The following is a 25,598-nucleotide window of genomic DNA, read 5'->3' as shown; positions in this document are numbered from 1 at the left end:
CCAGTGACGTCAGTCATTTCTTGATATCATGTGGAGTATATTGGATAGGCTGAAGCCTAGCATCTTTGATGCTGGGGACTTCAGGAGGAGGCCGAGATGGATCATTCACTCGGCACTTCTGGCTGAAGATGGTCGCAAATGCTTCAGCCTTGTCTTTTGCACTGATGTGCTGGGCTCCCCCATCATTGAGGATGGGTATATTTGTGAAGCCTCCTCCTCCTGTTAATTGTCCACCACCATTCATGACTGGATGTGGCACGACTGCAGAGCTTTGATCTGATCCGTTGGTTGTGGGATCGCTTAACCCTGTCAATTGCATGCTGCTTCTGCTGTTTGGCATGCAAGTAGTCCTGTGTTGTAGCTTTACCAGGCTGACACCTCATTTTGAGGTATGCCTGATGCTGTTCCTGGCATGCCCTCCTGCACTCTTCATTGAACCAGGGTTGGTCTCCCGGCTTGGTGGTAATGGCAGAGTGGGGGATATGCTGGACCTTGAGGTTACAGATTGTGGTTGAATACAATTCTTCTGCTGCTGTTGGCCCACAGCGCCTCATGGATGTCCAGTTTTGAGTTACTAGACCTGTTCGAAATCTATTCCATTTAGCACGGTGGTAGTGCCACACAGCACAATAAAGGGTATCATCAACATGATGATGGGACTTTGTTTCCAACAGGACTGTGCAGTCGTCACTCCTACCAATACTGTCTTGGTCAGATGCATCTGCTACAGATAGATTGGTGAGGACATGGTCAAGTGTGTTTTTCCCTTTTGTTGGTTCCCTCACCACCCGCCACACACCAGCCTAGCAGCTATGTCCTTTAGGACTCAGCCAGCTTGGTCAGTAGTGGTGCCACCAAGCCTCTCTTGGTGCTGGACATTGAAGCCCCCACACAGAGTGCATTCTGTGCCCTCGCTACCCTCAGTGCTTCTTCCAATTGGTGTTCAACATGGAGAAGCACTGATTCATCAGCTGAGGGGGGGCTGTAGGTGGTAATCAGCAGGAGGTTTCCTTGCCCATGCTTAATACCATGAAACTTTATGGGGTCCAGAGTGAATGTTGAGGACTCCCAGGGCAACTCCCTCCTGACTGTATACCATTGTGCCACCACCTCTGGTGGGTATGTCCTGTCCCATTGGCAGGTGATGGTGATGGTGATGTCTAGGATATTGTCTGTCAGGTATGTTTCCGTAAGTATGACCATGTCAGGCTGTTGTTTGACTAGTCTGTGGGACACCTCTCCCAATTCTGCACAAGCCCCCAGATGTTAGTAAGGAGGACTTTGAAGAATCAACAGGGCTGGGTTTGCTGTTGTTGTTTCCAGCGTATAGGTCAATGTCGGGAGGTCTGTCCAGTTTCATTCCTTTTCTTAGACTTTGTAACGGTTTGATACAACTGAATGGCATACTAGGCCATTTCAGAGGGCATTTAAGAGTCAACCACATTGCTGCGGGTCTGGAGTCACATGTCAGCGAGACAAGGTAAGAATGGCAGATTTCCTTCCCTAAAGGACATTAGTTAAGCAGATGGGTTTTTACATCGACAATGGTTTCATGATCACCATTAGACGAGTTTTTATTCCAGATTTATTAATTAAGTTCAAATTTCACCATCTGCCATGGTAGGGTTCGAACCTACATCCCATAGCAATAGCCTGGGCCGCTGGATTACTAGTGACATTACCACGACGCCACCGCCTTCCCAGATAATTGTGGCTGTGGCAGGAAGAGACCCTTAATTGGGAGTTAATTGCCCAGTTAAGGGCCTCAATTGGCGGCCCTTACATTTCAGCAGAGATGGAATGGTTGCGGCAAACCCCTGCCACCATCCCACCCAATTTTAAGCTTTCCCCACCTCCAAACCTGCTGCGGGGGACAGTGTAGAATTCCACCCTTTGAGGCAGACAAACTGAAGGAGCAAGGTGAGGATGCCACCAACAATTCAAATATTAACCCCAATTCAGAACAAAGCTATGATGTTTTGAAATGCTCAGGACTAATGTTGAAATTTAATCAGGAAGAGGTCAAGTCATATTTAATTAAAAAAAAAAAAATTATCAGGTTAAATTGTCCAAAAGAATATTGGACCCTTGTTACAACCAGATGAGAGGGATCTCGGGGTTTCCTCTCAGCCTTTGCCTGGTTTAACAGTATCAGGGTTTAATTTTAGCTCCCATGTTTTGAGCTCCCCCTTATTGAATCCTTGTTCACTGCTGCAATTGTAAGGCAAAGAAATCAAACAAGCTTCTTTAGATTTAAACAAGAAAGGTAGAAATTTATTAATCTTAAACTCTAATCTGATTAACGACTACGAATATGAGACGCAACCACACTAGCATGCATATGCAATAAACACACACGCAGATGGAGACAGAAAAGGTAGCAGGAATAAAGGGAAAACATTTGAGGCAATATCTGGTATTTACAGTCCTTCAAGTTCAATGTGGAGTCTTTGGTTGCCAGTAAGTCTTGCAATTTTTTGGTTCACGCTTCAACTTGTTCCGATGTTGGAGTTTCTTCTCTCTTGAGGTTTATGTATCTTCCGTGGGTCCAGTTGCTTGGGAGAAAGTGAGAGAGAGAGACATCCAGGCGAGGGACTTGCTTGTTTCAGCTTCAGTTGCACTCTGCCTTCTGTGTCATTCTGTGTGGCACAATTCAAAAAACCCCAGGTTGCCCAGCAGGTTAGTCATGTGACTAGTTCCTTATTTGGAACAGTTTTTCCTGCGTGGTTTGTGGATTGTATCTTAGCAGTCTCTAGAATGCACTTCCTTACACATTTAATGTCTGGTGATCAAAATCCATTTGGGTTAATTAGAGCAGGGAATAGTCCTTTGTCTCCACAAGCTGCATCTCTTAGCATGCAAATATCCTTCCAGCCCAGGGTCTGGTGACCTTCAAACAAGTAATTTCTTCACTCCAGCAACAGTTTAAAATCAATGTTCATATGACAAAATTAATATCCCTCATGCTTGGCAGGTGAGGGCCTGCATGAAACCCTCCTTTTATAAGGTGAGTTAGTGGGAAGAGCTCATGAAGCCTATTCCATGTTGTCGGAGGGAATTACTTTTAATCATGAACAGACTAAAACTGCTAGTTTGAATGCATACGAGTTAGTCAGTACTGGGTCCCCTGCTTTTTGTGGTACACATTTACGATTTGGACGTAAATGTAGGGGGCATGATCAAGAAGTTTGCAGATGACACAAAAGGTGGCCTTGTGGTAGATAGCGAGGAGGGTAATGTAGGCTGCAGGAAGATATTGATGGCCTGGTCAGATGGGCAGATAAGTGGCAAATGGAATTCAACCTGGAGAAGTGTGAGGTGATGCTTTCAGGAAGGTCAAACAAGGCAAATGAATATATGATTAATGGGAAAATACTGAGAAGTGTAAAGGAAGTGAGGGACCTTGGAGTGAACATGGTGGGCCGAAGGGCCTGTTTCTATGCGATACGGCTCTATGACTCTATGAATGTCCACAGATCCCTGAATGCAGCGGGACAGATCAATAAGGTGGTTAAGAAGGCATATGAAATCCTTTCGTTTATTAGCTGAGGTATAGAATATAAGAGCAGGGAGGTTATGCTGGAACTGTATAACTCATTGGTTAGGCCACAACTTGAGTACTGTGTGCAGTTCTGGTCACCTCATTACAGAAAGGATGTAATTGCACGAGAGTGGGTACAGAGGAGATTTATGAGGATGTTGCCAGGACTGGAAAAATGCAGCAATGAGGAAAGATTGAACAGGCTCGGTTGTTCTCTTTGGAACAGAGAAGGCTGAGGGGAGATCTGATTGAAATGGACAAAATTTTGAGGGGCCTGGATAGAGTGGAGGTAAAGGGTCTATTCACCTTAGCAGAGAGGTCAGTGACTAGGGGGCATAGATTTAAAGTGATTGGTAGAAAAATTAAAGGGGAGATGAGGAAAAACATTTTTCACCCGAGGGTGGTGGGGAACTGGAACTCACTGTCTGAAAGGGTAGTTGAGGCAGAAACCCTCAACTCATTCAAAAGGAGTCTGGATATGTACCTCCAGTGCCGGAATCTGCAGGGCTACGGACCAAATGCTGGAAGGTGGGATTAGAATAGGTGGATCGTTTTTCAGCTGGCACAGACACGATGGGCCAAGTGGCCTCTTTCTGTGCCTTAAACTTTCTATGATTCTTGTCCCTGAGGCCTATCATTTAGAAAGGCTGGAAAAGACCTGCCCAAACCTTTATGGAAGTTGCAAGTGTTAAACACGTGGATTTCAATTGCTGCTTACGTTCTCTCAAGTGAGACTTATATAAAAATTTGAGAGAGGAAAAGAAAGATTCAATTGAGAGAGAGAGAGAGAAAGAGATAAAAGAGACTGAGAGAAAAGTCAAAAAAAATTTTGAATGTTTTACATCTGCAACAATAATCAAAATTTGAAGAAATGGGACTCCACACTCGTTAAAGTTAATTTTCAGTGCCAGAGATATTGTTTGGTAGCAACTCAGACTTATCAGACTATTAAAAGGTACTACTAGAATGGAAAAGCCCTAACATTTTGGCGAGCTTAGGTTCACTCAACTGATACCTGGGATGGGGAGTGGGTTATCTTATGAGGAAAGGTTGGACAGGTTGAGTCTGTATCCATTGGAGTTTGGAAGAATGAGAGTTGATCTTGTTGAGTCATATAAGATCCTGAGGGGACTTGGCAGAGTGGATGCTGCAAGGATGTTTCCCCTGTGGGAGAGACGAGAACTAGGGGACACAGTTTAGAAATAAGGGGTTGCCCATTTAAAACGGAGATGAGGAGAAATGTTTTCTGTCAGAGTGTTGTGTCTCTTTGGAACTCACTTCCCCAGAGATCAGTGAAGGCAAGGTCATTGAATATTTTTAAGTCAGAGGTAGATAAATTCTTGGCTAACAAGGGAGTCAAAGGGTATCAGGGGTAGGCGGGAAAGTGGTCTTGAGGCTACAATCAGATCAGCTATGATCTCGTTAAATGGCAGAGCAGGCATGAAGGGGCCGAATGGCCTATTCCTGAGCCTAATTCGTATGTTCATATTAGTTTGTATATTTCAGGTAAGTACAGCAACTTCACGCTGTTCACTGTATTTAAATGGTGACTCTCTCACATACTGTTATCATGCAGCTTTTGGAGGAGCCGGACATCTCGGACAGCAATTTCCTCGTTTCTGCGTTTAACTGCACATGTGTGGTTGCCAGAAGTGCTGCCAATTTCCACGTAAAGGTGAATGCTGTATGGCTCACTGTTACTTCTACCAAACAATGCAGCTCGATATAAAATTATACAGAGCAGGGTTGTCCAACATACGGCCAGGATCCGGTCCACCAAAGGTTTCCATCAGGCCCGCAGATGTATTTCAGAGATGAAAAATTTCCCATTGACTTCTTCTTCCAGAGTGGCTTTTGAAAAAATATGACAATTCAGTTTTGCAGCTGACAGGTGATGACACTGGGAACAGTGGTTTCTGATTTTCAGCCAGATTTGGGGTTTTCTGGCAGGTTACGACTTTTTTTTTTAAATCACCGGAAAGCTCCGACCCTGTCCGAAGTTGGAAAACTGCTGTTCCCGATGCCAGCAGCTGCCAGCTATGAAACTGACTCCCGATCTTTTAAAAAAACTGACCCAGCACAAATCTGCTGTGCAGAGCACTCCCGCTTCCCGCAGCTATCAGAGAGAGAAAGAAAGAAAGGGGGGCAGAGAGAGAGAGGGCACAGAGAGAAAGCGGAGGGACAGAGAGAGAAAGGGAGGGGCAGAGAGAGAAAGGGGAGGGACAGAGAGAGAGGGAGGGGGGGAGAGAGAGAAAGCAAAGGGACAGAGGGAGAAAGGGGGGAAGAGAGAGAGAGAAAGGGGGGGACAGAGAGAGAAAGTGGGGGACGGTCAGAGAGTTGGGGGCAGAGAGAGAAAGAGGTGGGGTAGAGAGAGAAAGAGGACAGAGAGAGACAGAGGGGGCATAGAGGGGAGCACCCAGAGTGAGGATGACACAGAGAGGGGGAACACAGAGAGGGGGGACACAGGGAGAGAGAGACAGACAGAGAGGGAGAGAGAGCGATCAAGATCACGCCTGACAGATGGGCATCTATCTGAAATATTCCTCATTGCTACAAGTGTGCAGGCAAACACTGACTACTTGTGCAAGCAAATAAATGCCAGGTAGCTCACAAACCAGTATCCATCATCGTGACAATAAAGTAAATTAGTCTTCTCATTTAAAACTTCTTCACAAAAATGCACAATTGGTGTTGTTTTGATTAATAGTAGGATACATTTTTAATGTCTGTATCTTTCCAAAATTGTCTCACTGGCCACTTATGTAAGATAAAAATTGTAATGTGGGCCCCCACTTGAAAAGGTTGCAACCCTGAAATAGGGGCATGGGAGAAGGTGTAAAAATGACTTTCAAGGATGATACCAGAATTGAGAGATTATACCAATCAGGAAAGATTGAAGAGGAATCTTTTTTGTAGAAAAGAGAAGACTGAAGAGTGATTATGAAAGGGTTTGATACGCTAATTGTGGAGAATTTTCTTCAATTTGTGGGAAGACCGAAACTAGGGGCATAAATACACAATAGTTTCTAATAAATACAGTGTTATACAGTTAGTAGGGAATGGCTCTGGGAGTCCTCAACATTGACTCCAGACCACATGATGTCTCATGGCATCAGATCAAACATGAGTAAGGAAACTTCCAGCTGATTACCAACTATTGCCTTCCCTCAACTGACGAATCAACATTCCTCTATGTTGAACACCACTTGGAAGAAGCGCTGAAAGTAGCAAGGGCACAGAATGGCGAGGATTGGGGGAGTTCAATGTTCATCACTGTTAATGACCTCATTAACATGAAAAATACAAGGTGTGAACCCCAGACCAATTTAACGAATTACACGACAAGATTTCACATTTTAAGATTTTTGTTATAACAACTTTCTTTCTCTTTCTTTCTTTGGCCTCCTTATCTCGAGAGACAATGGGTAAGCGCCTGGAGGTGGTCAGTGGTATGTGGAGCAGCGCCTGGAGTGACTATAAAGGCCAATTCTAGAGTGACAGGCTCTTCCACAGGTGCTGCAGAAAAATTTGTTTGTCGGGGCTGTTACACAGTTGGCTCTCCCCTTGCGCTTCTGTCTTTTTTTCTGCCAACTGCTAAGTCTCTTCGACTCGCCACACTTTAGCCCCGCCTTTATGGCTTCCCGCCAGCTCTGGCGAAAGCTGGCAACTGACTCCCACGACTTGTGATCAATGTCACAGGACTTCATGTCGCGTTTGCAGACGTCTTTAAAGCGGAGACATGGACGGCCGGTGGGTCTGATACCAGTGGTGAGCTCGCTGTCCAATGTGTCTTTGGGGATCCTGCCATCTTCCATGCGGCTCACATGGCCAAGCCATCTCAAGCACCGCTGACTCAGTAGTGTGTATAAGCTTGGGGTGTTGGCTGCCTCGAGGACTTCTGTGTTGGAGATACAGTCCTGCCACCTGATGCCAAGTATTCTCCGGAGGCAGCGAAGATGGAATGAATTGAGACCTCGCTCTTGGCTGACATACATTGTCCAGGCCTCGCTGCCATAGAGCAATGTACTGAACTAAACTAAAAGAAATCCCCAGTTAACCAAATAGTACTTTGTAAGTAGCTGATACCCTAAGTTACAAATAAATGTATTTTCTTCACTTATTTAAACACTTAAAAACCTCACATCACACCTATACGTTACACCGGCCTTTTGGATGGTTAAAAGTCCCAATCTCTTCCTTGGGTTGGTTCTCCCAGACTATTCAAAAATCAATATGCTCTTCACTCACTTCTCTGAGCACTTCTGACCTGGGCATTCAAAGAACAAAGAAAATTACAGCACAGGAACAGGCCCTTCGGCCCTCCAAGCCTGCGCCGATCCAGATCCTCTGTCTAAACATGTCGCCTATTTTCTAAGGGTCTGTATCTCTTTGCTTCCTGCCCATTCATGTATCTGTCTAGATACATCTTAAAAGACGCTATCGTGCCCGCGTCTACCACCTCCGCTGGCAACGCGTTCCAGGCACCCACCACCCTCTGCATAAAGAACTTTCCACGCATATCCCCCCCAAACTTTTCCCCTCTCACTTTGAACTCGTGACCCCTAGTAATTGAATCCCCACTCTGGGAAAAAGCTTCTTGCTATTCACCCTGTCTATACCTCTCATGATTTTGTACACCTCAATCAGGTCCCCCCTCAACCTCCGTCTTTCTAATGAAAATAATCCTAATCTACTCAATCTCTCTTCATAGCTAGCACCCTCCATACCAGGCAACATCCTGGTGAACCTCCTCTGCACCCTCTCCAAAGCATCTACATCCTTTTGGTAATGTGGCGACCAGAACTGCACGCAGTATTCCAAATGTGGCCGAACCAAAGTCTTATACAACTGTAACATGACCTGCCAACTCTTGTACTCAATACCCCGTCCGATGAAGGAAAGCATGCCGTATGCCTTCTTGACCACTCTATTGACCTGCGTTGCCACCTTCAGGGAACAATGGACCTGAACACCCAAATCTCTCTGTACATCAATTTTCCCCAGGACTTTTCCATTTACTGTATAGTTCACTCTTGAATTGGATCTTCCAAAATGCATCACCTCGCGTTTGCCCTGATTGAACTCCATCTGCCACTTCTCTGCCCAACTCTCCAATCTATCTATATTTTGCTGTATTCTCTGACAGTCCCCTTCACTATCTGCTACTCCACCAATCTTAGTGTCTTCTGCAAACTTGCTAATCAGACCACCTATACTTTCCTCCAAATCATTTATGTATATCACAAACAGTGGTCCCAGCACGGATCCCTGTGGAACACCACTGGTCACATTCATGGACAATGTGATTTCCAGTGATCCTGTGGGCCCTTTACTCCTCTGCAAGCTTCAACTCTCAAAACAGGTTCCAGTTTTCACAGTCTTTCACTGCATATCTTCAGAGAGCAGGCTTTCTCTCTCTCTCTCTCTCCGGCTGCCACTACTGGGTGCCTTCTCTTACAGCTTATCTTGAGATCGCACCCTGATGAGTCCCTTCTTACAGTCTGTTTGAGGCCACAACTATTGATTTCTTCTCTTATAGCCTGTTTGCCTTCAGAAGTCAATCGTTTATATTTACATCAAATGCTGCCTTGATGTCAAGGGCAATCATTCTCACCTCGCCTCTGGAGTTCAGTTCTTTTGTCCACGTTGGGACCAAGGCTGTAATGAGGTCAGGAGCTGAGTGGCCCCGGCAGAACCCAAACTGAGCATCACTGAGAAGGTTATTGCTAAGCAAGTTCCACTTGATAGCACTGTTGATGGCACCTTCCATCACTTTGCTGATGATTGAGAGTAGGCTGATGGGGCGGTAGTTGTCCAGATTGGATTTGTCCTTCTTTTTGTGTACAGGACATACCTGGGCAATTTTCCACATTGCTGGGTAGATGCCAGTGTTGTAGCTGTACTGGAACAGCTTGACTAGGGGTGCGGCTAGTTCTGGAGCACAAGTCCTCAGTCATATTGCTGGAATGTTGTCAGAGCCCATAGCCTTTGCAGTATCCAGTACCTTCAGTTGTTACTTGTTATCACGTGGAGTGAATCAAATTGGCTGAAGACTGGCATCTGTGATGCTGAGGACTTCAGGAGGAGGCCGAAATGGATCATCCACTCGGCACTTCTGGCTAAAGATTTTTGCAAATGCTTCAGACTTATCTTTTGCACTGATGTGCTGGGTTCCCCCATCATTGGGGTTGGGGATATTTGTAGAGCCACCTCCTCCAGTTAGTTGTTTAATTGTCCACCACCATTTATGACTGGCTGTGGCAGGACTGCAGAGCTTGCATCTGATCCATTGGTTGTGGGATCAATTAGCTCTGTCTATTGCATGCTGCCTCCGCTGTTTGGCACGCAAGTAGTCCTGGGTTGAAGTCTCACCAGGCTGACACCTCATTTTGAGGTATGCCTGGTGCTGCTCCTGGCATGCCCACCTGCGCTCTTCATTGAACTGGGGTTGATCCCCTGGCTTGATGTTAATGGCAGAGTGGGGGATATGCCATGCCATGAGGTTACAGATTGTAGTTGAATACAATTTCTGCTGCTACTGATGGCCCACAGCGCCTCATGGATACCCAGTTTTGCATTGCTAGATTTGTTATGAATCTATCCCATTTAGCAGAGTGGTAGTGCCACACAACATGATGGAGGGTATTCTCAATGTGAAGACATTGGTCTCCACAAGGACTGTATGGTGGTCACTCCTACCAATACTGTCATAGACAGCAATATGGTGCCTTTGAAGTAATAAAATGTTCCAAGGCAAATTACAGGAGTATTATAAAACACTGAGCCTCAAAAGGAGATATTCGGTCAGATGAACAAAAGATTGGTCAAAGAGGTAGGTTTCAAGTAGTGCGTAAAAGGAGGAAAGTGCGGTGGAGCGGTGGTGAGCTGTAGGGAGGGTATTCCAAAGCCTGGGGCCTAGGCAACTGAAAGTGCAGCCAACAATAGTGGAGCGATTAAAATCAGGAGGCAAAGAGGCCAGAATTAGAGGAATGGAGATAACTTGAAGGGCTGTGGGGCTGGAGGATATTATCGAGATAAGCAAGATAATGGAGGGATTTGAATACAAGGATGAGAATTTTAAAATCAAGACATTGTTTAACTATGTGTCAATGTAGGTCAGTGAGCAGAGATGTGATAGGGGAACGGGATTTGGTGTGAGTTAAGACATGGCAGCAGGGTTTTGGCTGACATCAAGTTTATGGAGAGTAGAATGTGGGAGATCAGCCAGGAGTGTGTTGGAATAGTCTAGGTTAGAGGTAACAAAGGCATGAATGAAGGCGTTGTGATATTACTTTAAGAGAATATATAAATAGTGTCTGTGCATCATCACTGCAAGAAGTAATGTCATGCAGCATGTGATACAGGAGTTGAAGTTGTGTAGATCCCCAGTAAGATGAATATATAGAGCTCTCCAGTACTTGTATGTAGTGTTGTGAATCTTCAATAATAAAAGAACCCAAAGTATTAATTACCATTCATCAGTGTGTGATTACTATGTTTGTGTGAAGAAGCAAGTGACACAATAGCAGTGCTTTTTTGAAGACCACAACATAGAAACAATGTGTGTTTTTGTAGACCACGTTGCAAAAATAAAGTCAAGCGCAGCAGTGAGGATCGAAATCTCTTCAGTGCGGAGATCATGGAGCGGAGACAGTCTGATGGTCAGCTGAAGCCAGAAAAAGAATAAATTGGTACAAGACAGATGGTCTGCTACAGAAACAGAAACAATATAGTAGGACACCGGAAGGTGAAAGTACCCTCAAGAATCAGTGCTTGAAAAACAGTAAGTAACTGACTAGGGGATAACTGGATTGGTGATCAGTAAAGGTTCAGGATCGGGCTACGAATGTCGGTTTGAAATTGGGCTGAAAGGTTGCAAAGCCATTGGGACATCGTAGTGTGGTTCCCGCCGAAAGCAACTTCGTGTGCAGAGCCCAAAGAGAAAGTTCCGGATACAGGCTGCAGCGCCACAGAGCTACAGCAATACAGAGCCCTGAGTTGTGCATGGTGAAACCCAAGCTGCAGGCATAGCAGTTCTGTTTAGCATTTCCATTGAATGGAACCATAGTAAACCAGAGGGATCCTTGAGTAGCAAGGAATATCGGAACGATGGTTACTAAATTTTCTGTCATGAATAGGAAGGCCACAGATATCCTATCTGAGTTCAAACTTTTTCACCAGAGACTGCAGCTATGTTTCTTAGATTATCCATCACTGAACTTGGCAGACTGGCAGTGAAGATTAAAATAGCCATTTGAAACGAGGGACTCCATCGAATTAATACATCAGGTCTATCCGATGAGGATCAAAAAGATCCGGTAAAGCTCTGGAACACACTGGAAGATCAACTCCATGAGCAGGTGAATTTCAGGATCCACTGTTTTGAAATAATGGCATTCAGACAACAGCCCAAGGAGTCAATTGATCAGTTTGTAAGCCGTACCTTGATAAGGGCAGAGACTGTGATTTCTCTGAAGACGAATTGTTGGAGAGAATCATGGAACTCATCATTGCTTCAATGCCAATTGAAGCCTTCCAGAGAGACCTATTGAAAAAAAAACTCCTTGTTGAAAGATGGTAGGAAGTATGAAGCTGTTGTAGCAGGTAGGCAACACTTGTAAGCATTGGGTATGTATATGACTATTGGCGAAATGGCCAAGGCGTCAAAACAGAATCAATCTTGTAAGCGGTGCGGTGTCCTACACCAGCCAAGGAATTGTTTGGCGTTTCAAGACCACTGCAATGCATGCGGCTTGAAAGGGCATTGGGCACGTCAGTGCTGGAAATCTGGCTATGCTAGTGTGGTTAGAGGCTACTATAAGCCACAATCAAATAAGAGTGCTCAGCATACTGGCAGCAGCAATAAGGAGTGTGCCAGAAGTCAATGCAAGCATAGACACATACGTGAGGTTGGCAGCAGTAGAGACCAGGTGGAAGATGCCATGAAGAAAACTCTTCATCTTGAAAGCGAGCAGGCTTTCCACACCGTTTATGTGGCATGATGTTTGAATGTGATCACACAGCTGGAGGCTTTTGTTACAAAAGAACGAAGAACAGTACAGCACAGGAACAGGCCATTCGGCCCTCCAAGCCTGCGCCGATCTTGATGTTACAATCAACATTATTTGTCCAAACAAGTATGGGAAACACACACTTAAAGCCAAGGTAGACACCAGAGCTAGTGTCAACATTCTGTCATTAAGAATCTTAAAAGACATGTATCTTGACCAATGGGAGTCAATGGTACAGCCTACTACATTCAGGTTGACAGTTTACAATTGGTCATCAAAACATTGTATCAGTACACTGACATTAAACTGTAGCTATGGCAAGCTCTGATCATCGCAGGTTTTCTCCTTGGTAGGCATGATTGGTCCGGTAATAACTGGATTACCGGCGTGTTAGGAAGCTCAAAATTGTGACCATATACAAAATCAACAATGCACCATTGGTGGAAGAAAAAAAAATGACCCTACCGCGTCAGTCCATGATTTACAGCTGAAGTACCCAGACAGATTTGATGCTGTAGGGAGTGTCAGATGATGCTGCTTTGCATTTAAAAGAGGATGTAATTCCTTCAATTGACCCACCTAGGAAGTGCAGTGTACACATCCAGGAAAACCTGAAGGCTAAATTAGGTGATATGGAATGAAATGACTGGGAAGTTTGTTACAAATCAGGGAACAGGATGGTTACATCGGACACATTGAGCCGATTGCCGAATCCAAAGAAAACAGCGGAGATTTCATTAGACCTACAAGTTGACAGTATGGATATAGAGGTTGGAGACTACTTAATATTGACTTGATGAGCTATGGACAGCATAAGTGCAACCAGCTTAGAGAAGAAACAAACAAAGACGCACTGCTGAAGGCATTGTAGTGAGTTATTGTCGATGGTTGGCCTGACATTATACAGAAGGTTCAAGACAACCTGAGATCATTTTGGCCATATGGGGATGAGTTAGATACCAAGAAGAGTGATATTTAAAGGAAGACAGATGCTGATTTCAGAATCTCTTCGTCAGGATATATTCTTGGGAAATAAACTTGCAGGGCTACAGGGATAGAACGGGGGAAATAGGTCTGTCTGAATTGCTCTACAGAGAGCCAGCTTGGACTCAATGGGTTGAATGGCCTTCTTCTGTACCATAATGACTCTATGACTAATGTTACTATATCAATGCAATTGTTGCTGTTAATTTCAAACAAGAACCAATCAAGCAAAACAAAAATCAATCAGCAGAATGTGGTTTGTTGAACCATGCCAAGAAGGCAGTGACCCTTTTCAAAACAAATTTGTAATATCTGCTTCAGCAATGCTGTATGGCAGAAAATTCCACTTTCTAACCACTCCTTTTGTAGCAGATTATTTTCTAACCTCCCCTTTCATTATTATGATCATTTTTAATTTATACCCATTCAATAGTGTATTGTTATCCAGTACAAATTACTACTCATCCTATCACAACCCTTAATAATTTTGGAGACCTCTACTAAGTTACTCTTTAATCTTCTTAGCTCTAATGATAAAGCTGAAACCTCATTTCCCTTTATTCCTTGTAACATCCAAGCAAACCAATGCTGCACCTTTTCTATATCATTTCTTTAATGGGATGCCAATAACTGTAAATGCTCAAATTGTGGTGTAACTGGGGTTTAACGTTGCTCCCTTGCTTTTGTATTCTATGCCTCTAGACACAAAACCAGTGATTCAGTTTGACTTTTTAAATGGTCTATGAGTGCTATCACTTATAGTGTATTTTCTTTTCATTCTTTCATGGGATGTGGATGTCGCTGGCAAGGCCAGCATTTGTTACCCATAGCTATTTTCCCTTGACAACTGAATGGCTTGCTAAGGCATTTCAAAGGGCAGTTAAGAGTCAATGACATTGCTGTGGGTCTGGAGTCACATTTAGGCCAGATCAGGTAAGGACAACAGATTTCGTTCCCTAAAGGACAGTAGTGATCCAGATGGGTTTTTACGACAATCGACGCTCGTTTCATAGCACCATTACTGCGACTAGCTTTGAAGTCCAGATTTTTTTTATTAATTAATTGAATTTAAATTCCACCAGCTGCCATGGTGGGATTTGAACCCATGTTCCCAGGGTATTATCCTGGGCCTCTGGATTACTAGTTCAGTGGCATTACAACTACGCCACCAGCTTCCCATATGCATATCTGCACATTCAGGTTCTCTATTCCATTTAAAATCTTACCATCTAATGTATTTCCAAAATGTATTAATTTATATTTCCTGGATGGTTCATACATCAAAGCTACCCTCTGCAACTGTGGCTAATGACCCTGACTCATATCTCATGGACTCTGTAATGTAACAAAGCTCATGGCGCTACCGGGATTGTCATTGAACAATCCATAAAGATCAGGAAGGTATGCTTCAGATGCCTTGATAGATCTGGGACAGTACTACAGTACAATCTGGCCAGCATCTCCCACATTGTCGTGGTTTGTTGTATGCTGCACAATTTTGCATTGGCAAAAGACCACTGATTAATTACCCAGAAAAGGATAAATAAGGTGGCCAGGGCTAGTATTGTCAGCAGGCAGCTGAGACCCTGACTGAGAAAGAGATTGCATTGGAGAATTCTTTGCCAGCTGTCAGATATCTGGGCACAGTGATCATAAGTGATACTTTCAGTGTCCATTGTGAATTCATTCCTGGCTTCTTGGTTCCCAAAAGTTTCAAAACATATCCTTAGAGGGGCCAACTCCTGGACTAAGTTTCATTGGCTAGGTCGCGTATCTTGAGCTGAGCTGAGCATCCACTTTTCTCCTAAAGATAAATTTCCAATTCCAACTTTTTGGCATACTGGTTCAGATGCCCACTTTATTTGTAAATACCAATTTTGCTACGATGGTTAGAGGTCCCTGCACATCAGAAATCAGGCGTGAGTAATTTGAAAGCTGCAAAGCTGTTTCAGGACTAACAATTCCATTCTGGGTTGAACGATATTCAGAAGAGACTAGCCTCTTTAATGCATAGTCAGCTGAGTGGCATTTTTATCTTTGTTGCTGCATCAAAATGGAATCAAACTAAGTCCTTGAATGGAAGTAAATCTGACTTAATAAAAGATCAAGTTGTTCCTTTGACTAGCAAGAAATAGCCTTGAATTTTCAAGCTTTTAGCGTTAATGGTGTATGGCAAATGCTTATTTTAAAAAGCACAATTCAAACAGATTACGTAAAATTCAGCAGCTGTTCATTATTTAAAAAAAACCTTTGCAGAACTTTCATGAAAATTTGTTTGCAGTTTTTGTTCTTTTTTTTTTACACACAGCCATTTCCAGGAGTGTCCATTATTCCTAATTGGCAGTTGAATGATTACCTTGGACTGCTTTGGGGGGGAAGGGTTACACTTATTATTTTCTCTTTTTTCTTTTCCTTTGCCTTTCATGGACTGTCGTAGAACCATGTGCCCCTCCTTGAAGAACAGGAGTACAGGGCTCTTCTATCATTTCAAGATCCAATGTTAGGTATTTGTGCTGAGAACAGTCAGTTCAGCTCACCTTATTTAACAAGGTTTGTTTCTCAAACAAGTCTGTAAGATGTCCATCTAACTTGCAACCTACATATTTTGCTCTGTCAATTGCTTTTCTCCGATAGGTTTAGTACCACAAAAACACCATGGGGCTAAAATTGCTTCTAGTGTCTGGAAAATGGATACACTGAAGCTAAAGATGTTCTTTTTCAGGATGATTGCAGTAATGCACTAAATTACTGCATCTTCTGCACAAACTGATGTATTAAAACTAATTAAAACCAGTGTTCAGCTGACGAGCCTGTCAGAACACACCTGCAGTAATGCTGCTGTGTCACTTGTTAAGTTGCTCCCCACCCATTTAATGAAGTCAAACCTGCAGAAGGTGGCTATTACAGATGATTCCTACACATGTCTCTAGTGCTTTTTGTTCTGGTTAACTTTGGTAAGAGTATAAGAAACCCAATATACTCAAAGTATTGCATTGGCCGACGCTCATAATACCAAGCATGCTGCTTTTTACATATAAAATCTTGTAGCCTGTTATTTGTGAAGATATTCTTTGCTGCCCTTTTTGTGACAGAAACATGTATGTCAACTCACAGGACAGACCAGCAGTTTTTCAAAACTGTGAGGATGAAAACATGGCTCAAAAGAAATGTAAATGCTTTTACGCTTTGGTGATGCAATTATGTGGCTATCTTCATCACTTAAGAAAAAAAAATATCTGAAATAAGCTTAGAAAATGTTTGAAATATATAGATCTGTCAGCACTTGAAAAGAAGGAAAAAAACAGTTAACTTATTGGGTAGAGAGCTTATAGTGCATATCGGAAATGTATGGGCATGGAGTATACAATTGATCCTGCATGCTGGTGATGTGGCCTCATTATTTGGCTCCAAATCACACTTCAGGTACAACAAATTGGGCAGGTGATATACTGTGAGCCTAATATTTTGCAGTTATGATTGCACTGTACAAAGTCCTGCCAGTGGGATAGGCCTGCAAATATTCCTGCTTCAGTGCAAAAAACATTGTGCAAATCAAAAGACTATTTGATTAATATGGTACTTATCACTAGGGCTTAATGCCTTGTAAACTTTCCTGCCCAAGCAAATGCACCAAATCTTCTTCATTTGGGGTAAGTTCCTTTATATCTGGGGTTACATTTCTATTATGTGCAATTTTTCCCTCGAATACAAGAGCACTTGTGATTGAAACACAGGGGAAATACTCTCCAGTCTCCGTAGTGAAGATATAAACGTTTTCTTTACAGTTGTTTCTTCACTGCAAACAGAAGACATATTTTCCCCTATGGCGATTCGGCCCATGGACATGCTTTTCTATAGCTCATTCACTCTCCCATCATTGCATGTACAATGTAATTTGAAAGCTCCGTGATTTTTAATTCTACTACCGTACATGTTGCATCAATACTCATGTTTTTCTTCTCCAGCCCAGTTTTCTGTTAACAACTGCAACTTGCTCTCATGTGCATATAAATCGTGTGTTGCTTCTTTACAGCAACATTCTTAGGCCAGCCATGGCTCAGTGGTAGCAGTCTCTGAGTTAAAAGGTTGTAGTTTCAGTTACCTTAGGCTGAGAGTTCCCTTAGTGCTGCACTGTGGACGGTTCCGTCTTTTGAATGAGATACTGAACTGAGGCCATCGGCTGGATTTTGTTCCTAGCCTGACATCAGGTTCCGTGGCTGCCGGTGGGGGGAGGGTGGGGGGGTGCAGAATCGGAGCAGCAGCAGCCGCCACGGAACCTGACGCCATGATTGCCAGACCCGACCTTCCCAAGGACGGGATAGGCTGATGTCGGCCTTCGCTACCAGAGGCCAGTTGATGGCCTTAAGTGGCCTATTGATGGCCAGTTAAGGGCCTCTTCCCACTGCCGCTGGAATCTTCCCAATGGCGGGGGATGGGGTGACTCCACCGCGCGGGTAGGACGCCTTGGAAAATGAGGCACCCTCCCTGCGGGTTTGGAGAGGGGGTCCCTCCTTCATGGGCAATCATGTCCCACAAAGGACTCCTCCTGGGAACACTTGTACCCCCCAGGACCCCCCTTCCACTGGACTGAACGCTCACCACCCACCCCCTCTTTCCGGGGCCTTCTGGACTAACCCCGGCAACCTTGCCTCACCCACCTCAAGTCCAGGGTTGCAGCCCTGGACCTGGGTCTGAGGCCTCTGCAGTACTGGCAGCAGTCATTCCTCCCGGTGGCGCTGCCAATACTGTTGAGCTGTTGGCCCCGTTATTGGCCAGTAGCTTGTGGGGGCGGGATCCTGTCCTTACTGAGTGTTTAAAGGGATGGGGATCCTGCTTCCTTCAACTTTGAGAGCCAAAGACTGGGTCACTCTAGGGGCCTGAAAAAGTGCAGAGGCTGCGTTCCTCCTAACCTTTCAGCCGTGGGCTGGGACCCCTGCCTCCTGCACAAAATCCAGCCCCTTGTCTGCCCTTTGAGGCAAATGTAAAGATCCAATAGTGTTATTTGAAGAGGAGCAGGGGACTTCTCCTAGAGTCTTGGCCAAAATTTGTTGCTCAACTAACATCACTAAACAAATGATCTGGTGAGACATCGCAATGGTTTGTGGGACCTTATGTGCAAATAACACAATAGTGTCTGCACTTCATAAATACTTCATTGGTTGTAAAGCACTTTGGGCCATCCCAAGGTCATGAAAGGCATAATATAGATACAGGTTCTTGGATTTCCTTCATTTCTTACCTTTATATTTTTCTTGTGTACTTTCTTTCAGATTTCCTGACAGGTCCTCAGAGTCACTGCAAAAGCGTTGGTGCTGCCTGTAATCCACTCTATGCTTAGTGAATGCTGGGAGGCTGGCTTCCTTCGTCACAAATATTCTTGCTTCATTCCATTATTGTTCTTTCTAAAATTACCGGGGTCTCATCATTAAATCAGCTTTACTTTGCTGCTACCACTGACACATTTTCACCAGGAATTTCACCCTCCTTGGCTGAATTCAAAATTAATGCAAGTCTAGTGGCTTCTGAAACATTGATCATTATTGATGATGTGCTTTGACTGACTGATATTTTTTCATTAGATCTAACAAAATCTTTTCTTGTGGTCAGTAGTTAGCAAAAATGTCATTTTGCACTTTGACCTCACCTGCTACTCGACCCAAAAGGTCACTTCTTCAAATCTGGCAATGAACTGTGTAGAGAGAGAGGGGAAGATGATGTGCAGCAAGGAATAACCCCCAACTGAAAATAGCCTTTTAAAACAATTTCAATGCCAGAAAACTGTACAACAAACCCAACAAATGACTGGCAATAACGCTCAGCTCTTTCCAGTTAAAGTTGAGTTTTTTTTAAAATGGTGTTTTTTTGGTCTGCTATTGAAACTATCTATTTCTTCCTGGTTTCAGAATGGAACGAGATGGCATGTTTGCACAGAAGAAAGCAGAAAGAGCAACTCTCAGAGTTCATTTAAGAGAAAAGTACAGGCTCCCAAAGGTTAAAATTTTTTAAATTAATATTTGTTGTTACTAGCAAAAAAATGTTATCAAGCATATTTTACATAATGTAGTGTTGCAATTTTCCCAGGTTGATATTGAGGTCTCCATTTTGAGATACAAGATCTTGCACTAGGAATCTTACAAGGAAACACCAGCACCACAAATTTCCTTGGGGCTTCTCCTTTGCTGGAGGATCAGTAGAAACCCCATGTGTGTGCCTATCTGGGGTTTCTGCTGATTGCTGAAGTCACAGCAGTTGATCATGAGAAACGTAGAGGAAATTTTCAGCACATACGAACAACCAGGTGATGCTCTGTTCAATTTGTGACTCAGTTATTTGCTTCCAGATAACCTCTCAAGCATTCAGATCAAATAAAGGGCACTGTGATCTATAAAATCAGGGCACTCTATAGACCAATTATACTTTACAATACTTTGAGTTGATGTAAAGCAGTTTCATCTTTGGCATAAACTGCACAGAGTGAGACAACTTCCACGAGGTAAAGCTCCATCAGGCAGATAATACTGTGCTCTTTGGGCCTCAAAAGGTGAATGCACTGCACTTTGCCAATTGTTCAAATTTCTAAACAATCATGCTTATATTATTCCTAGGTCCTGTGTACCGATGGCAAATGAATGCTAGCACAAGGGGTCTAACTGCTTATGCGCTCCCACAGGCAGCTGGTTGCCTGGTTACTTGAGTGACACACACCTTTCACACTGCTACTTCCAATATATGTCTCTATCATATTTCAAGACTTTTGACGGTACTCCCATAGGGGCATCTAGGTGTACTATGTGTTAAAAATGCTACTGTTAAGTTCTTAATGAGTTAAATTCACAGGCTAGTAAGGATGGGAGATGTGGACTAAGATTTGGCTGGGAAGTCCGAACTTCAGATGAGAGTTAGGATCTGTATATTGCAGCGACCATTCACAGAGAATCGAACAGCACAGATGGAGACCATTCAGTCCATTGTGCCTGTGCTGGCTCTCTGAAAGAGCTCTCCACTAGTCTCACTGCCCTGCTCTTTCCACATAGCCCTGCATTTTTTTTTTTTTTACAAGTACCTAATTCTATATATAATATATATATTTAAAAAATCATAGATCATAACATAAAAAAAATCATAACATAAATCCCAATTGAGATGACTTGCTTCACTTGAATTCAGCAAAGATAGTTCCCAGGATATACTAAGATACTACCTTTTAGAGTCTGGATGCACAAAAAGGAGAGAAAAATCCATGCTCAGAGTCAATCAGTACTAACAAAGGCCAGTTTTGGTCTGAGCTGGAAATTAAGATATAACACTTTGATTTTCCTTACCGGAAGCTGGCCCGAAAAGAAATTGAGTGAAAATCAAATACTCTATTTGGGATAGCCTAGCATGATTTTGTAGTTTTGGAAAACGTGTAGAAGTTTATAAAAGAATCTGGACTTTTTAAAATTCATTCGGGGGATGTGGGCATCACAGGCTAGGCCAGCATTTATTGCCATTTCCTAATTGTCCTGGAGAAGGTGCTGGTGAGCTACCTTCTTGACCCTGTTGCAGTCCTTGGGGTGTAGGTACACCAACAGTGCTCGTAACTTTTATTTAGTGATACGTATCATGCAAAAAAAAAACTTCTTGATTTGTTAATGATATCTATGACAGCAGTGAATTTGTACCAGTCCTGTTTGTCCTTGCTTGGAGGCAAAAGTACAAAAGGAGCTCATAGGCATGTTGCTGGCAAGGCCAGCATTTATTGCCCATCGTTAATTGTCCTTGAGAAGGTGGTGGTCAGCTGCCTTCTTCCATACAGCTGAGTGGCTTTCCAGGCCATTTCAAAGGGCAGTTAAAAGGCTGGAGTGACACATAGAGCAGATGAGGTAAACATAGCAGATTTCCTTCTGTAAAGTGCAATGGTGAACCAGATGGATTTTTATGGCAATCCAGTCATTTCATGGTTACAGTTGCTGATAATAGCTTTTTATTCCAGATTTATTTAGTTAAATTTAAATTGCTCAGCTGCTGTGGTGGAATTTGAACTCATGTCTCTGGATCATTAGTCCAGGTCTCTTGATTATTAGTCTAGTGCCATACCACTATGTTACCAAATCCAATTACTTCCAGGGCAAAAGTCCATATAAAGTCTATGAGTAAGTGTAAGTATAATGACCCTGATCCTAAATTTCTTCCCATTCATTCACTGGTTTCATCCATAAGCTAAAAATCAGAAGATTTCCAGTTACACTGAACCACAGTTCTAGGTTTTTAAAAACATATAATTACAATGCAAAGTACTTGCAACTTTATTTTTTAATTATGAATCCAAACTTATATTAAGATATGTCAATTTGAATAAGTTTATAATGTTGCAAATTTGGAAGCTGTGAAAATCTAGCCTTGAGACAAACAACTGTTTGACTAAATCTTCACATGTAGATATTTCAGCTATTACTGCCTTCATTGTTTTCAAGCATGTTAACTTTTTTATACCAGTGGATATTACCAGATGGCTTTAATTTCAACTAAATAAATTTCAGATGCTAGGAATTTGAAACTAAAACAGAAAATGCTGGAAACATGCAATGGGCCAGGCAGCATATGTGAAGAGAATATGCAATATATTTTGGGTGTGGACCATTCCTCAGAACTGAAATATATTACAAATGAACAGCATTTAAAAGAGAACAGAAAAGGGGAAGGAAAAAAATACAAAAACATTCCTGTTATGTCTCCTAGTTCCCACAAGTTAGAGATAATCACACTTTAGACTTGGAAAGGCTTGAGCTCTTTGTTTGTCATTCAGCTTTCATGTTGCCTGGTCAAAACTCGCCTAGAGCGGTGTAGTGTTACGTGTCACATGATTCCAGTGCAGCAGTGAAATATGGCCACTCTTAACACACTTACACATGACGATTAGTTTATGATTATTATAACACTCTAACATTCCTTTTTCTTTAAAAAACACATTGCCTCTATATATTTATATATCAATATAAATTGATATAACTGTTCCAATCATTAACTTTTTCTGAACTAAAGATGATTAACAATTGACTTTTAGAAATAAATGGAACGCCTTTTGGAGTCTTTTATATCTTGTTTTCTTTTCTAAAAATATTACTCACGGTATCACTTAGATGGAAAGATATTGTGCCTCCATCTTGTAGACTTGGCATTCATTGCTCTCAGTGGCGAGTTGGCACGCAGCACAGGTGATGTTTGTGTTGCTCCTGGTGTTGTAAGAGTTGCTTGCTGTTGCTAATGTTGTGTCACTTGCTGGTGACGTTGTTGAATTGGTTTTGATGGATAGTGAGAGTGATGTTTCTGGTGTTGTTGATGATCTTTTCTGTTTTTCCAGCTCAGGTGTAGGTCGAATATGGACTCTGTTCCTTCTCATTTGGTTACTGGTTTCAGTCTCAATGATATATGACCTTGAAGCTTCAGCAACAACTTTTGCTGGGCTGCAGGTTTTCTTGATTGGATCCTGCACATGTACAGTTTGTTTTTTCAACAGCTCGGTAGGGAATTAGCATGCTTGTTGAAGTGTTGATCTCCTCTTACTTGTACTTCAGTGAATTGTCTCACTTCCTTCTGGTCACTTGGAGGATGTATTTTGCTTGGCAGAGTTAGCTTATATTTTCTTCCATTCAACAGCTCTTGATTTCATGTCAGCCTTGAGAGGTGTGGATCGGAATGACAATGAAGGAACGTTGGAGTCTTCCTTTGTCCCTTGGCATTTTGCAAGGGTTCTTTTGACCATCTGGAGTTGCCTTTCTATAAACCTGTGTCCCCATGGGTAGTGTGGTGATGAGGTGATGGTGTTGAACACGTACTGTTCAGTGAATTCCTTAAATTCTCTGGCTGTGAATTGGGTGCCATTGTCATATATTAATCTTTCAGGAATCCCTTGCTCAGGAAACAGAACTCATACTGCTGAGGTGATTATTGTGGCTCTCAAGTCTTTTACCTTCTGGATAAAAGTGAACTTTGACTAGTAGTCTGTGACTATGAGATACCATTCTTGATTGCATGTGAATAAATCAGCTCTTACAGTATGCCATGGTCTGGGTGGTACTTCAGTAGCTATCATCTCTTCTTTCTGTACTTCTGACATACATTGCATGTAGACACCATATTTTCGATGTCTTTGTATATGCCTATCCAATACACAGCAGATCTATCACTGAGCTTACACTTCTCATGTGGCCTTCATGTATCTTTTGGAGAAGCTCTTCCTGCATTGTTTTAGGTATGATTATCGTGGATTCGGAAATGAAGATCACAACAGACGAGGTCTGCCTCTGACCCCCATCTGATCCGTTGGTTGTGGGATCGCTTAGCTCTGTCTATCGCATGCTGCTTATGCTGTTTGGCATGCAAGTAGTCCTGGGTTGCAGCTTCACCAGGTTGACACCTCATTTTGAGGTATGCCTGGTGCTGCTCCTGGCATGCTCTCCTGCATTCTTCATTGAATCAAGGTTGATCTCCCGGCTTGATGGTAATGATAGAGTGGGAGATATGCCATGCCAGGAGGTTACACATTGTGGTTGAGTACAATTCTGCTGCTGCCGATGGCCCACTGCGTCTCATGGATGCCCAGTTTTGCATTGCTAGATCTGTTCAAAATCTAGCCCATTTAGCACAGTAGTAGTACCAAACACGATGGAGGATATCCTCAATGTGAAGACAGGACTGCGTCTCCGCAAGGACTGTGTGATGGTCACTCCTACCAATACAGTCATGGACAGATGCATCCAAGGCAGACAGATTGGTGAGGTCAAGGTCAAGTATGTTTTTTCCTCTTGTTGGTTCCCTCACCAACTGCTGCAGACCCAGTCTAGCAGCTATGTCCTTTAGGACTCGGCCAGCTTGGTCAGTAGTGGTGCTACTGAGCCACTCTTGGTGATGGACTTTGAAGTCCCCCACCCAGAGTACATTCTTCACTCTTACCACCCTCAGGTGCTTCCTCCAAGTGGTGTACAACATGGAGGAGTACTGATTCATCAGCTGAGGGTGGGCGGTAGGTGGTAATCAGCAGGAGTTTTCCTTTCCCATGTTTGACCCGATGCCATGAGAGTTCATGAGGTCCGGAGTCAATGTTGAGGACTCCCAGGGCAACTCCCTCCCGACTGTATACCACTATGCCGCCACCTCTGCTGGGTCTGTCCTGCAGGTGGGAAAGGACATACCTGGGAATGGTGATGGTCATGTCAGGGACATAGTCATACTCACCGAATCATACCTTACCCAGACAAAGTCCAGTGCCAGGCTCTCCTCAGACGTCGTGGCTGCTGGAGCAAGACTCACCGGCGGAAAGGCTGAGTAGCTGGTGTCCACATTAGAATCGCTCTGAGGGGAGACCCCACAAATGGGCAGATGGCTCTCCTCCTCCCTTTCAAGGCTTGTGGGAACCTCACTGCTCTCCTGAGCAGGACCAGGTACAGAGACAATGTCCAGGCCCCTAGTCCCTCTCTCGCTCAGCCACTGCTGCATCCAGCTCATGGCCAAGGCGATGGCTTGCAGGTCAGTGCATATCTGTGGAATGTGGCTCTCCATGAGGGTTGCCATCCTCTCCATGGAGGAAGCCATGCGCTCATTCGCCTTGGGCGTGGCAGCTGTCATGGCCTGTATGGACTCTTCCATCGTTCACTCATGGCTGCACATGTCCTGTGGCATCTCTGCCAGATGTTACCTTACTTTTCCCTGCAACTCCAGCTTGCCGTGCTGAAGAAACCAGAGGATTATCATCAAGCTGGGGCTCAGCATGGGTCTGACCACCCACAGTCCTCTGACTGTCAGGGGCCTCGGCTGTCTCAGCCAGCTGCTCAGGTATTTGTATGGTGCTCTCACCAGCTTGTGACCCAGACTCTAAAGCCGAATGCATTTCCACTGAGGTGAGTGTATCTGCGCTGGTGTAAGATGCGGGAGAGTCATGGGACGCTACTTCCTCAGAGTTCATCTCCTCCTCAGAAGTGCCGTCACTCTCCGAACCCTCCGATGCCACCTTGGAGCGTTGCCCTGTAAGATACAAACGTGAAGACCAGAGTTTTAGGTTCACTGGTGTACACGTCACTAAC

At 43.6% G+C, this 25,598-nt stretch overlaps 1 protein-coding gene across 1 annotated transcript in view; it reads left to right on the top strand.

Annotated features, from left to right (window-relative positions):
* Positions 1-25,598, top strand: part of cplx4a (complexin 4a) — an 89,952-nt gene that overhangs the window by 52,634 nt on the left and 11,720 nt on the right. Inside the window, exon 2 of the mRNA XM_068048010.1 lies at positions 19,440-19,527. Coding sequence (XP_067904111.1) covers positions 19,440-19,527 — 88 coding nt within the window. The remainder of the gene's footprint in view (positions 1-19,439; positions 19,528-25,598) is intronic.

Source organism: Heterodontus francisci, chromosome 1, assembly GCF_036365525.1.
Source record: "Heterodontus francisci isolate sHetFra1 chromosome 1, sHetFra1.hap1, whole genome shotgun sequence".
Classification (NCBI taxonomy): Eukaryota; Metazoa; Chordata; class Chondrichthyes; order Heterodontiformes; family Heterodontidae; genus Heterodontus; species Heterodontus francisci.
Note: the sequence above shows the minus strand (reverse complement) of the source record. Positions and strands in the feature narration are given on the sequence as shown.